General features: G+C 45.4%; 1 protein-coding gene across 1 annotated transcript in view; it reads right to left on the reverse strand.

Moving 5' to 3' along the window:
- Window positions 1-1,484: 1,484 nt before the first annotated feature.
- Window positions 1,485-13,074, reverse strand: part of ADRA1D (adrenoceptor alpha 1D) — a 51,150-nt gene continuing 39,560 nt past the window's right edge. The window contains exon 2 of the mRNA XM_085314672.1: window positions 1,485-5,967. Within this exon, the coding sequence (XP_085170798.1) occupies window positions 5,399-5,967 (569 nt within the window). The 3' untranslated portion in view covers window positions 1,485-5,398. The remainder of the gene's footprint in view (window positions 5,968-13,074) is intronic.

Below are 13,074 nucleotides of genomic sequence, written 5' to 3' on the forward strand. Positions count from 1 at the left end.
GGGCAAAGGGKGAATCTGAGCTTCACTTTCTGCCTTCTTTACTTCTGTTCCCGGCTTAGAGATCAGCTCCTTCTGCCATGTCCCTGCACTAATTTTGTGCAAGATGTTTTATGTCTTATCTTCTASCACTATGTGGATGTCTTGGATAACCTGAGATGTTTCAAATGGCATGAAACACCTATATTTAGGCAATAAATTTTTGCCCTAGATCTCAATGACAAGATTTAAMCCCCTGGCTGATATGTAGACATCTCTTTGTAATGCAGGTGTCTTAATCTGTAAGTAAGTACAGATTACACCAGAAAGTATATAAGAAAATCAAACCTGCTATACATGATCTGCACCTGTAAGGAGGAATATTTAGAGATCTGAATGCTGAAAAGAAGTTGAAACATTTGCACAAGCTGGCCAAAGTTTCTTGGGTAATCTCCAGGCAAATCCCAGCCCCAGCTACAAGTTTTCTATGGTAAGTTCTTCAAAGTCAGTCTTTTCAGGAGCYGGTTTTTAATTTATGAGTGGTATTCAGTAACTGAAATTCCTTTGGAGGAATTTGAATATAGAAGTGGCAAAATGGTATGACCTTGTAGATCTACTGTGCATTGGAGACTAACCTTAAGTTTTCTGTCTATTTGCTCATTTTAGCCTATGGGCAGAGCAATGAACAATTTAATTGGCATGGCCAGGCTGCCCAACATCTAAGTAAAGAGGACATAGAAGCAACCCTACAGGCTTTGGACCAGTCTAGCTGAGTACCTGGTCTCTGGCAATGGAAACTCAGGGAGGGAGAGAGGAAAGGAAGCAGCCTGAAGTGATATCCCCTAAAATATTCTCGYAGTTAACAGCAATTGCTGCCTCAGGGATTTCTTTGCTCAGAGGTTATATAAATGTTTCCAACAGCCCTTGATGGACTTTTCTGTCATGCAGGCATCTAATTGGTTTTCTAACCCATACAAGCTTTTGGCAGGTGCAATATCTTGTAGTGATGAGTTCTACAGTTTAAGCATGTGCCATGTGAAAAATTACCTTGCTTTATTCATTTTGATAATTGAATTTCATGTCATTTAGTTCTTGTATTATGAGAAACAGTGAACAATCATCCACTATCTGTCTTCTCCTTGACACTCCTGATTTTGTAGACTGTAGACCTCTATCACATTCCTCCTCAGTCATCTTTTTCTCCAGGCAAGAGCCCTTTGATTTTGTTGTTCTTCAGATGGAAACTGTCCCATGTCTTTGTTCATCTTAATCACCCCTTTCTGAATCCTTTCTATGTCCACTCTATCCTCCTTTTGAGCTCAGTTAATCTGAAATGGAGTGATAGTGTAAACAGTGTTCGTATTATGGGCACATCGTGGATTTATTCAGAGACATAAAGACGTTTTCAAGGCTAGTCTCCATCTCTTTCTCACAGCCCTTTTCCCTACATCTCTTGCCCCTCCTGCCCCTGTTTTAAAAATCAGACACAATAACAATTCACAGCAATGTTTTAGACAGGTTTGTGCATGTATTTGGTACAAACAAACAAACAAAAATATGTGCATTCTGTTTCATAGAGCTTACATCAATCCAACATAACTTGAATCACAAAACAGAAAAACTCTGGCTAATAAATACATCTGAGGATGAAAAATAAAAATCTATACATAAAAAATTCCAATGTCTGCTAAAGAAAATGTACACTTATATACACACTGTAAACAATAGTAATGCAACCCAACTGCAGTTCAGCTCAGGCTGACAGAGGTCTTCCTTCCTCCTTGAACAGGACTTGTGAGGGTCTACTGAAATAAAAGCCACTGTTCACCACCCTTAACACTARGTTTGCTGAAGCAGCAAGGTCTGGYGATGCAATAGTGACACACAAGCCMGCATGATGAGACGAGAGCTGCTGGGTAACCCAGGTACAGGTGCTCTGGGAAATGGTCTWCTTGGCAAATTTGGAGAAATGGGGCCATAACCCTGGCTGGTCACACCGTTGTGAGCCCAGAGAACCCAATGGAATTGGAGCAAATTTATCACCTGAAGGTGTGAGCCTGTTTTCCCAAAGCTGGGAGAGCTCTGAGGTTAAGGGATTTAGAGTAAAATGCACAGGGCTAGACACCTAGGCCATATTTCCTCCCYGGCCAGCAAAGACAGCCCCGATCTACTCGAAGTGCTACACATCCAGCTTCAGAGCCCCATCCAGGCATTGCCCCTGCTGGTGCATTTTGCTAAACCACACTGCCAAGGGGAAAGGGAGGGCCTGGGTTTAAATGGGAAGCAGGTGTTTTGCTTGAATGCAGCACAGCAGAGTTCAGGACTTTCCCATAATACRTACTAGCGCAACCTTTGGGACCCTATTAAGTGCAGGTACATCCATGTGCTTAAACTTTMCCCTCTTTTTCTCTCCTGTAACTCTACAAAGAATTGGGTTGGAGAGGCAGTAAAACCCCAGATCTTTCCTCCTTTCTCTACCTGACGCTTTCAAGTGACTGKAGGCTGTAAATATTTTGAAACTGGAAAGGTGAAAGAAGTAAATTTGAAAGATCAGGGTGAAGCGTWAACAATATTTTTAGCGCCTCCTTGGGAATAAACTGCTTGCCGGCAGATGCAAAAAACCCCCGCAAAACCTCCACTTYGTAGGGAGAAGGTCTGCCATTTTGGAGATGACTATATACACAGGTGTGGTAAAATGTGTACTTGTATCTACATGGTCATGGATGAACATATGTTGCCACGTACTATGGATGTCTGGCTGGATTCCCACTGAGGCTGAGAGACATCAGATAAAMACAATCCAGAGCATCAGAGAGCATTTAACAGCAGATGTCCACCTTCCCATTGACCCGACTTTCACCTCTGTTTGTGCAGTTAACATTTTAATCTCAGGACCTGATTATGTTTGCATCAGCTCATCCTAAACTGTGCCTCGAAATTGCTTACATTACATTTGCATGGGTCAGACCTGCAAATGTTGTCACCAGAAGGGGCCAAAAAATGCCGATCGGGTGTATTTACTCCCTCCGATGGTACTATGTGTGCACATGCATCCAGAGAGGAAGGTGAGATGAAAGAGGAGCAACCCTTATTATGCCTCAGGAGTGTCCTTCCAGGCACCTCCACTCTGGCCAGGAAAACTCTTCAGCAACTACCCTCTCCTAGTGCTCCTGATGACTTCCCCACTGAATCTCCATGGCCAGCAGCGGGAATGGTGGGTGTGCTCTCCCCTCAAGATGGGCACCTAAATCCGAAATTTTCCAGGAACCAGTGGAAAGAGCAATCCTTACACTGGAGAATGACTTTCTGTGCTATCCCATCATCACACAGGGTCTCACTTCCCATGAAGGCCAAAGAAACAGCAAAAGAAAAATACTTTTCCCCGCAGGGGTCTTGGGCACTTGTTTTGGTAGGTTTGAACCTTGCAAGCTGGAAATCTCTGACTAGTTTTGCGAACACGTGCAAGCAGTAATGAGTTTGGATTCAGCACAAGTGTGGTGCTGCTCAGGCTTCTTGATGGGGTTAGTTTCTGGGAGGAAAATACTTGGACAAAATCTGCAAATGTTTGTGCAGTAATTTGTCCAGTATAGAGTCCACTGCATTGAGTGAAGGGCAGAAGGGTGTTATGGGTGTGGAGTTGGGGAACACTCAGGATACCATATCTCAGTATGCAATATGTCACTCYTGTTCCCTTGAAAAGTAAAAGCCTTTCGTCTCTTTTGGTAGCCACCCTTAGGATGATTATTTAGATGTGCTATARGCTCCATTCATGAAAGACCCCTAATGGGTTTGGAGGACAGCGCTGATGTGGGTGAGTTTCCACCCAGTATGCATTCAGTATCATACCTCCATCCCTGGACTTCTTGTTCCTGTTCTTTATTTACCTTGTAGACTGGGCTTGAGATGCTTTGCCTCCGATTCAGACTTCCTCTCCAGCATCTGAGTGTCTCGGGCCTGCGCCCACTGCTAAATCTAATGTTCGTATGTTATGAAAACTCCTGGGCTCATTGTCTGTCTGGAATGTGATAAAATCAGTGCCTGAAATGCATGGCCGAGCAGAGTGCGAGCAACTAGATTTCTGAGCAGCAAAGCACAAGGTGCAGTGAGCCTGGTTGGGGTAGGCTGTGTTGTCACAGCTCTGTCACTTTATTATCCCAGCGAGGAAGTCATGGTGCCTTCCTGTGGGGAGCTCACACTCCAGGACTGTAAGTGGAGAAAAGAAACCCTTATTGACATCATTTTTTGTCCACACTAGCAGATACAAAGAAGGTCAATTACTGATAACCACCAAAGGCTTCAATGTCAGGCACATGTGAAGTCACCTGGGAGAAGAGTCGTGGATATTATCCCGACTGGGAACAAGATGTGTTTACACGAGGGAGCTCTCATTGCACTTCAGCTCCATTTCAGCTTTGACCAGTAGAAATAGGACTCAGACTCAACCATCCCACATTTCCTGAGCCATAGGGCAGGCTGAGTTTGGACCTGAGCTGAGCCCCTAGGATGCATCTTTAATATTCTTTGAGAGAGATGGAAATTCAGAGTAACAAGGGGAAAGAAAAAGCCTAGGATGGCCGACATCAGAAGGAATTGCTTTCTCTCTGTATTACAGAGGGAAGGGCACTACAGCAAGGCAGATTGCCAGCTCATTTTGGACTCAAAGGTGAAATGAGAAAAGCGTAGTAGGTTAGAACTAGAGAAGAGAGACCCTCATATCCATTGGCATCAGTGTATAAATCGGGACAGCTGCTCTGACCTAAAGCCATGTTACGTGGACCTGGCAAAGCTGTGGTCATTGTAGACACAACAACTGAGAGCCATGGTCCTCCCCGGCCTGCTTGGGAACACTGCAGTGTTCTTGCCCTGGAGAACAAAGACCTGGGCTAGAGGCCMTGTCCAGCCCCGTGGTCTGCAAGCTCCCAACCCATGGACTGAAGAGCYAGCTGCCAGTTACCACTTGACAGCCTCCTTTCTAGATGCCACCTCTGGAAAGAAATGTGGTCACATGTGCTAAGGCAAGGTTGGCATCTTCTGGGGTATTATCTTTCTATTGTATTTTATGTTGTTTTTAAGGCAAAGGAGATATCCTGATTTCCCTTAATTGCACAGTTTCTTCCAAAGACAGATAACCATCCCATTGGAGGAAACAGTTCTTTTCCTAAGGCCCCACATATCAACCCCACATCTTCCCCCTTCTGCCATGGCTCATTAAAATGGGATATGCCATTGGTTCTTATTTGAGGAACGCATAATCCCAAAGAAGGGGCTAACCTCCATGTGGGAGATGCTTGTATAACCTTTGAGTGACCATGTTTTATACCTGATTGCTGCTTCCAGTCTGCCTGACAGACCTACAGATGACATCCCTTTGTGTTTCTGCTAGATACCTCTAAAGAAACCATCAACAGCCATCCCAGAGGCTTTAAATATCTGTTTCTCTCAGCCCACAGCAGTCTGTTAAGTCATAGGTTTGATAGTCGATGGTTTCTGTGAAGTCATGAGGGATCCCAATGGAAACAGACTCCACCTCTGTTTTGTAGGCGGCTGTCATCCCTCCTTTGCTGGAGCCACCCCGGATTTTGTTAGAAAGGCTGTTCATTTTTTCCTTCAGCTGGGTGGATGCTGGTTTTTGRAACGGTGTGAGCATTTTCCAGCCCTTGAAGCTGAGTGTTCTTCTCTTACTGACTCTCTCCTGCAAGGAAGAGTTAAATATGAATGAACTGTTCAGGGTGTTAATTCTGGGTCTCAGGTCTGCCTCAGAGTCTCGCCCGGAACTGTTCATGGAGGTCCCTCGCCAGTGGTGGTCATAGACCCGCCAGATGGGCCTCCTTCTCCGGCGGCATTGGCACTTGAGTAGCCTGATGAAAGCTCGCTTGAACTCTTTGCTAGAGCAAGGGTAGATGATTGGGTTCACGCAGCTGTTGAAGTATCCCAGCCAGAAGATGACCTTGAAGACCATGTCTGAGGGCTTCAGAGATGGGAAGAAAGAACCTTGGAAGAGAGAGAAAGAAATAAGGTTAGAGGAGAGGGAACAGCATAGCAGCACAAGGTAGCAAGGGTGGTAGAGGAGGTGACAGGACAAGGYTGAAGATGTGATTCCATTGTTAGGTCCATGGCTAGTGATTGTTTTGGTGAACAGGTTCATGGCCTAGGCAGCCAGATGGAAACAAACGCCTCCCTGGTCTACCAGCRCTATGTGGTCAGACCCTGCTCCATACCAGACTGACACTCAGCTGGTTTGCAGGGATTAGTTTTGGTGATGAATGTTGTACACCCTCTGTTCAAGTTTTGCAGTGATGCTAAGGTGCATCTTGAAGGCAGACACCTGAAATGGCCTCAGATAAAACCCATCCCAGGCTTGCAGCTGCCATGGGATAAAACTCTTTTGTCCATTCTAGCCCAGTTTATGCTTTTGGGCTGGAGGCTCCTGGTGGTTTTCTTGCTGAAAAAGCATGAGGTTTTTGTGTAGCCAGAAGATGTCACTGTTGCTCCCTCACGGCCCCACGACTTCATATTACCCACTAAAACCTGAAATAACTTCCTGACTCAGCCCAAACTTCTTTTAATTCTAGGTCTGAATGACAAATCATGCCACCATGTGACTGAGCATTAATTTGTATTTTAGTAAATAACATTAGCTCTAGATATCATTATTATTTTCCCCATGCTCAAAAGTCTGGTGTCAAAACAATAAAACGGGTGCCAGGAGCCAGAAATTCAAGACTGAGACTCCRAACTTCCGCTGACCACATAAAAGCTCCCCAGCTTTTTCCTGGAGAAAACTCATCATATAGGAAACCCAGTACTTTGATTCAAGTAAAGCATTCTTACACCCATCCCTAAACAGCACAGAATTTACAAGCAGACTTCAGTTCAGGTATGTGGGCTACCCCAGCACAGGGGTGTGGCAGAATAAAAAGAGATCTTAGCATTTTCTTGTTATTAGGCAGGGAAAGCAAGGAGGCATCTGTGTAGTTTAAATATCTGTTATCTCGTGCCACAGGGCTGAAGTATGTGCTAGCTGTTAATATGTGCTGATGGAGGCATTGAACAAGGAAAGTATGCATGACTGAAGTTTCTATGYCGCAAAAAATGGGACTTTCATGGAGATGCATGGCCTTTATAGACTGGTGTGCAACCATAAGTCTGCAGCTTGTGGTTTTGAACAGAGCAATGGGACTGCGAATAAGGGTTTGCGGATGCAGTATCTCCGCCACGGCTGTATTTAACTGAAGGRGTTATTGCTGCATTGCCTGAAGTGTCTCCTGCTTTCTCCATCCTATCCAGGGAGAGTCAGAGCTTTGCCTTGCCTYGTTCTTGCACTGTCCCCCAGCTCGCCTTCTTAGGCCCACAAACAGCATCCAGTCTTTGGGGAAAGTGGGCCAGCAGTGGGTTTCCAAGTCCGGCATCAGTTTCTCTCTTGAATCTCAGGTCTCGGTAGTAGGAGATGGGTCTGTTTTCCTGCCCAGACTCACCCAGTCCCCGCAGTGCCTGGCACCAGCATCTACAGAGGGCTGTGTGCTCTCTGCAGTGGAGTCCCTTGCTCTCAGCCCTCAGGAAGACATCATTACCCAAAGTCTGACTTGAAACTGGCCATGCCTTAGCTCAGTGCGAGTACCTGGYGCCAAGGGATGTGAACAAGTATTTAATCTTGCTCATACCCTTGTCAGAGTAGAGGTTCTGTGCCTCAGTTTCCGCTGTAGAGAACAGGGTTAACTATCATCTCTTGTTGCAAGGCTCAGCTCAGCAAAGTTTGATGCACATTGGCCTCTGAAAGGAGTCACAGCTTTATAGAATGTTTTTTAACTTTGAGAGAGAGGAAAAGAAAATAGAAAGCTATAGTAACAGAGCAAATAAAAGAAGAGGCTCTTTAAAAATGAATTGGGTAATTACTGCTTGAGCAAGGCTACCTAAGAGAACGGTGCTTGCTCAAACAGGTCGTTAAAATAATAACTTATAGCTTGTGTTTAGTAGCTAATTGCACAATGCAGTTTCTGTGCTATATTGTTTGTTTTTGCATCTAGATGAAAAACACAAACTGAGAGGAAAAAAAGCTATGAATTCTCTGAATTTCAACTTTGGCTGTTTTTCACACTCTAGARCCTTGTGTACATCTGAAGAAAAGGGGCTCATTACCATTCTCATTAACATGCAAATAAGCATGCCCCTCGGAAGAGACGTGCACTGAGTGCATCCATAGTTTCCTCATTTCATCACCCTGGGATGAACAGAATTGGGCGAGGAGTCCTCAAAACAGGTTCTTGGCTAGTAGCTTGGTACATGCTGAAGCACCAGACTGTCTGGATAGGCACTGGGAGGCTGTGAGTTATGAGTTATGAGTTCTTATTTAGGGAATGAGTAAAGTATGAAAAGCATTAGCCCTTGCTTTCATATACACAAATGCACAGTGAGAACATCTTGAGAGGGAGAGTTTTGGGGCTGGGCTTTGTGGTGGTTACTACACAGGACATAGATGTTAGGATGCCTGGGAGAGAGTGCTGAATATGCTCTYGCTCTCCTGGTGGAGGGAGGATCCTGGCTGCTTCTCCATGTAAGATGCTCCTACGCAGGGTAGGATGCAGCTCTCTGGTCAAGAAAACTACATGTTGACTTATGTCCTTCTACTGAGGACTTAATCTTTCCCCTACTGCAGTAGAACTTCCAAATTTTCTTCCAAGGTCCTAGCACCTAAAAATGTTAAGATAGCAGTGCTGGGGAGATTGAAAGCCCTATAGGGACTTAAGTACTTCAGACAATTTATAAAAGGTCACTCTAAATCTTGCAGAGCTTGAATCCTAGTGATGGAGCCGTGACTGAGCAAGGGTGGCAGGTGCTGTTCTAACTGTAGACAATTATCTTCAGGAACATTAAGAAATTAAGAAAGTTGCAGGCAAATTCTCAGGCAAAGCCTGCCCCCACTTTGCAAAGTGACTGGAGTCCCAATCATCTAAATGGGATCTGAAGATTGAATTTCTCTCTCTCTCTCTCTCTTTTTTTTTTTTTTTTTTTTTTTGGTGGTGCAAAAAAAGGAGCCACTATTGGTAGCTGCTCTGAAGTGAAGATAAGGCAAAAAAATTAATTTATTTGATGGTTTTACATAATACTTGGATGTGGATGTACAGGACACATGCTGGTACCTCCCTGCAGCAACCTCATTGTCTGCTGATCACAGGGCATTTTGGGACCAGACCTGATGGGGTTTCCCTGGGTGGGTATCACCCTGCTTAGCTCTGAGGAAGAAATCCAACCAGACACAAAKCTCTGATAAGAGAGAGCATGCTCCCCAAAGCTGTAACATCTTGTTTTAGGGGTTAGTGGATGCATCTCTCCTCCACACACTAAAACACACATCCCCTTTTCATATCCCCCCTTTCTAGGCTGCATGAGCTAGCATAATCCTATGATCTTTCCTTGTCYGCACTTCTCCACCCTGCCTTCCCTGTGATTCAAAGGTGATATCACTGGATTGTTTGGAGAGGTGCTGGTCTCTGTGTTCAGAGCACAAAAAAATAAAGCAAAACAACAGAAAAAAGACAAATGCACAAATGAAAATGGACCCACGCCAATCTAAATTCTGGCCGTGGCTCTTAGTACGCAGCCAGAATCTCTGAGCAGGCTTGCTTTCTGCTGCAGCCGGCAGTGGCATCATTGTTTTAAAAGGTCCCTGCTCCACAGCATGTCCCGGACAGTTCATGCCACAAAAATGCTGCAGGCGYGATACTAGGTAGGTAAAAGGAAAGGCCGGAGACGTGCCCCTCCACTGCCTCATCATCAATGAGAAATGCAAGGACTCGCAGGAAAATTCGCACTGACAAAGGGCCTTGCTATTGTTTGGTGTGARCTATGTGTGAGGAACAGCCCCGGACAAGAATAGCTTATGGCCAACTGGACCTTGSAAGTGTTGGCAGAGAGTTGTGGAAACAATGAATGGGGAAGTATTGCTCACTGCATTACAGAAGGCTGAGATTGGTGAGTGGTGGATTTAAAGGACAGAAGACAGTTTGTCTCACAGCATGTTGCTCAGCTATGGAAGTCTCTGCTGCAAGAGGCTGTGGGTGCTAAAAGCTTGCACAGTTCAAAAAAGGGCTGGACAAACTCAAAGAAAATAAATAACCTACCAAGTGTAAAACCTTCCATTCCTGATTTAGGAAGTTTGAGAAACCCAAATCACTGGAAGCTGGGAGAGTACTTTGGGATAATATGACTACCTACTGAATCTGGTCTTTTTCCTTGATATCAGTATTGACCAACAGGGACAGGGCACCAGCCTGGCCGATCTGATCTCAAGTGATGGTTGCTGTGTTCCCACACTCTCCTCCWTTCCTGCAGATGAGATAACATGGGGCCTCTTACGTACGGAGGGCTGATAATCTTGGTGTGCCAGATTACGTTGGTTGGTGGAGGGGAAAGGCATCACACTGTTGGAGCTTCTACTGAATGTGGCCTCTATGGTCTGGAGATGTCTGAGGACTCAGCCTTCCTTGGGATGTGCCAGAGCAGCAAGGCAAGAGAATTGCAGCTGGTATAGAAATACCCCGGGGTGGGAGGTAGCGTAGCTGGAGAAGCTCAGCGGGACTAAAGGAAACAGTCATCATCTCTCTTCCTTCTTTTCTTTCTGACTCTCACGAAGGAAAGAGGAAGAGCTCACACCCTTCATCTTAATTAAATCTAGTCCAAACATTGACGTGCCCCCTTCTGCCCGCTACTCAGGTGTGGATCCTTTCTTGCCAGCTCCTTGTCAGACCCCCACAAAGGAGACCCAGACAGTCCTTGCCTGATACTGCTGCCAAGCTATGGGAGGGAGGGCTGGATATCAGCAAGTATTTCTGTCCATGTGTGGGACTGGGAGTCTGGCCAGCCTTTCCTGATTTTCTCCCCCATCTGCTATTGACCGCTTCCTCTGGGCATCTGTAGGCGTATCAAGGTCCCTAGAGAGTAAACACCTCCTTGCTTTTTGCAGCTGGCGGCATGTCTTGGGGTGATGGGGGAGTTCACTGCCCTCCTCGGATGGATCCAAGAGCTGCTTGGCCTGGGGAGGAGGACAGCATGTTCGCAGTGACTCCAGTGTTTTCCCTCGAGGACGATGGCGTTAGGATATCAAGCGGAATTCCTCAGGCCTGAAAATGTTCCAGCCATGGCTCGACCCCATAAACAATCTGGAGATAAGCGATGGCTTCTGTCACGCCAGTGGAAACCCGAACAAGCTGCCTGTGTGCATCTCTGCGCGTATGCCTGCCTGTTTATTTGAACTTTTCTGAGCCGAGTTCTTCCCCTGTGCCCTGATCCAGTCAGGAAAAAAAGCACAGACAAATCACTTCTTCACTCACTGTCAGATCTGCGTCTCCCAGAGAACTCCCAAGAATGCCAAATTCCTCCGTGCTCTGCTCTCCCCCAGTGAGGTGCCCGTGTCTAGTGTGTGGGATCCCCTCTTGGAGGGGGCAGCCTCTGGGGGATGGTGTCCTGTGRTGTGCTGGGGCACAGGGAAACGTGCCATTAGTGACCACTGACGGTGGTAGGGAGGCTGGAAAGGAAGGAAAGACAGGCCTGGGGAACCAAGGGCTCTGTAAAATGCCAACACAGACAAGAAGGACTTCAAGTGTGAGGGTTGCATGTGGTTTGCYCTTCATCAGGAGAAGGATAAGGTAGTAAATTATTCTGAATTTTTCAAACAGTCAGTAAGAATATATTCAATAAGTATATAATTATTTTTATTATTCAAATTATTCTGCTAACTTACTGGTCTAATTCACTGGTCCCCAAGCCTGGCTTCTAACCACTAGACAGTACAGTCACTATGCTGGTTTCATATTTGTCTTCTAAGATGCATCATAACTGCAGGAATTTGGCTGAAATTTCTCCTCAAAGTTCATGTTGGAGCTTTTCTCAAAACAGCCTCCTGAATCTAGACCACTAATATGAGTCAGTGCTTTGAGGATGTTTCCATGCCTGAGAATTGCGAGTGTCTTGTGTGATGCACCTGACTGAATTCAGGTATTGACCAGGTTCCTAGGTTCCTCTCAGTGAGTGACAAAGTCAGTAAGTCACTGACTCAGTGGAGAGGAAGGAGTGATCCATCTCATCCTGAAGTGTGAGCCTGTACTGAGCAGATGGAAAACACTTTATCTCAGCTGACTCAGGTGAGATATCATGGGATATCTCTTACTATCCTCATTTTACCATCACAGGAACTAAAACTCCTGACTCATGTGGAAATCTCCACATTACAGACATTCAAGGTTGCTCCAAGTGAATTTCAGTCTTAATATCACTAGCATCTGGTGGTGTCCTCCTTCTATGAGTCTCTTAGACTGTTAAATCCCCAAATCCTTCCATGCATTAGTTTCTGTCTTTTGCAGGATATGACAATTTCACCATGGAGTCCACCACAGTGGTGAAAGGTAGAAAGGTAGAGAGTCATACAGGCACATCTACAGAGCTACCTAATGGAAAGTCAACAGGTAATTTCAAGTCTTGGACTGTTCACAGTGTTAATTTGCTTAGCCTGTTCTAGCTTGATCTCTCCCAGATATGTTTGGTTCAGGGAACAGTTCATTCCAAAGACTGCTCTCAAATGGTCGTATGGTTTTGACYGTATTGTCCTTCAACATTATGCCAGCAGGCTTTGCACCCTTAATTGCCTCCATATTCCCTCACGCTCCATCATAGGGTATGCAATGCATACCATCTGTTTCATACTAAAGATCCACTCCGGTGGGCTGCAACACAATAYCCCTACTCTTTCAGAGACTCACAACTCACACAAGATGATAATTATGTCTTATGGGACACCATATGGGGCCTGAGAGAAACTTTGGGCCAGGTGCTCTGTAGTACTTAGCCAGTCTGCTCTAGTCTGCTCTATAGCCCTTGCTCTGGGAGCTAGTGACCATACTCTCTGGCCATTTTTTTTCAATGGTATAGTTGACCCATAGCAGTTAGCTTGGCTCCAGAGCAAGCTGTAGCTAGTGTTTGATTTGCTGGGTACCGCTGGGAATGTGATTATGTGATACTACAGACAGTTGAGGGGACCAAAGTAGGTTCAACATGCTGTATTTCTTGTGGGTAATTAGAGTGTGGTAAACCAGTCTAGGAACAAAA

Source organism: Rhea americana, unplaced genomic scaffold (assembly GCF_003343005.1).
Source record: "Rhea americana isolate MKP2758 unplaced genomic scaffold, rheAme1 scaffold_41, whole genome shotgun sequence".
In the NCBI taxonomy this organism is placed as follows: Eukaryota; Metazoa; Chordata; class Aves; order Rheiformes; family Rheidae; genus Rhea; species Rhea americana.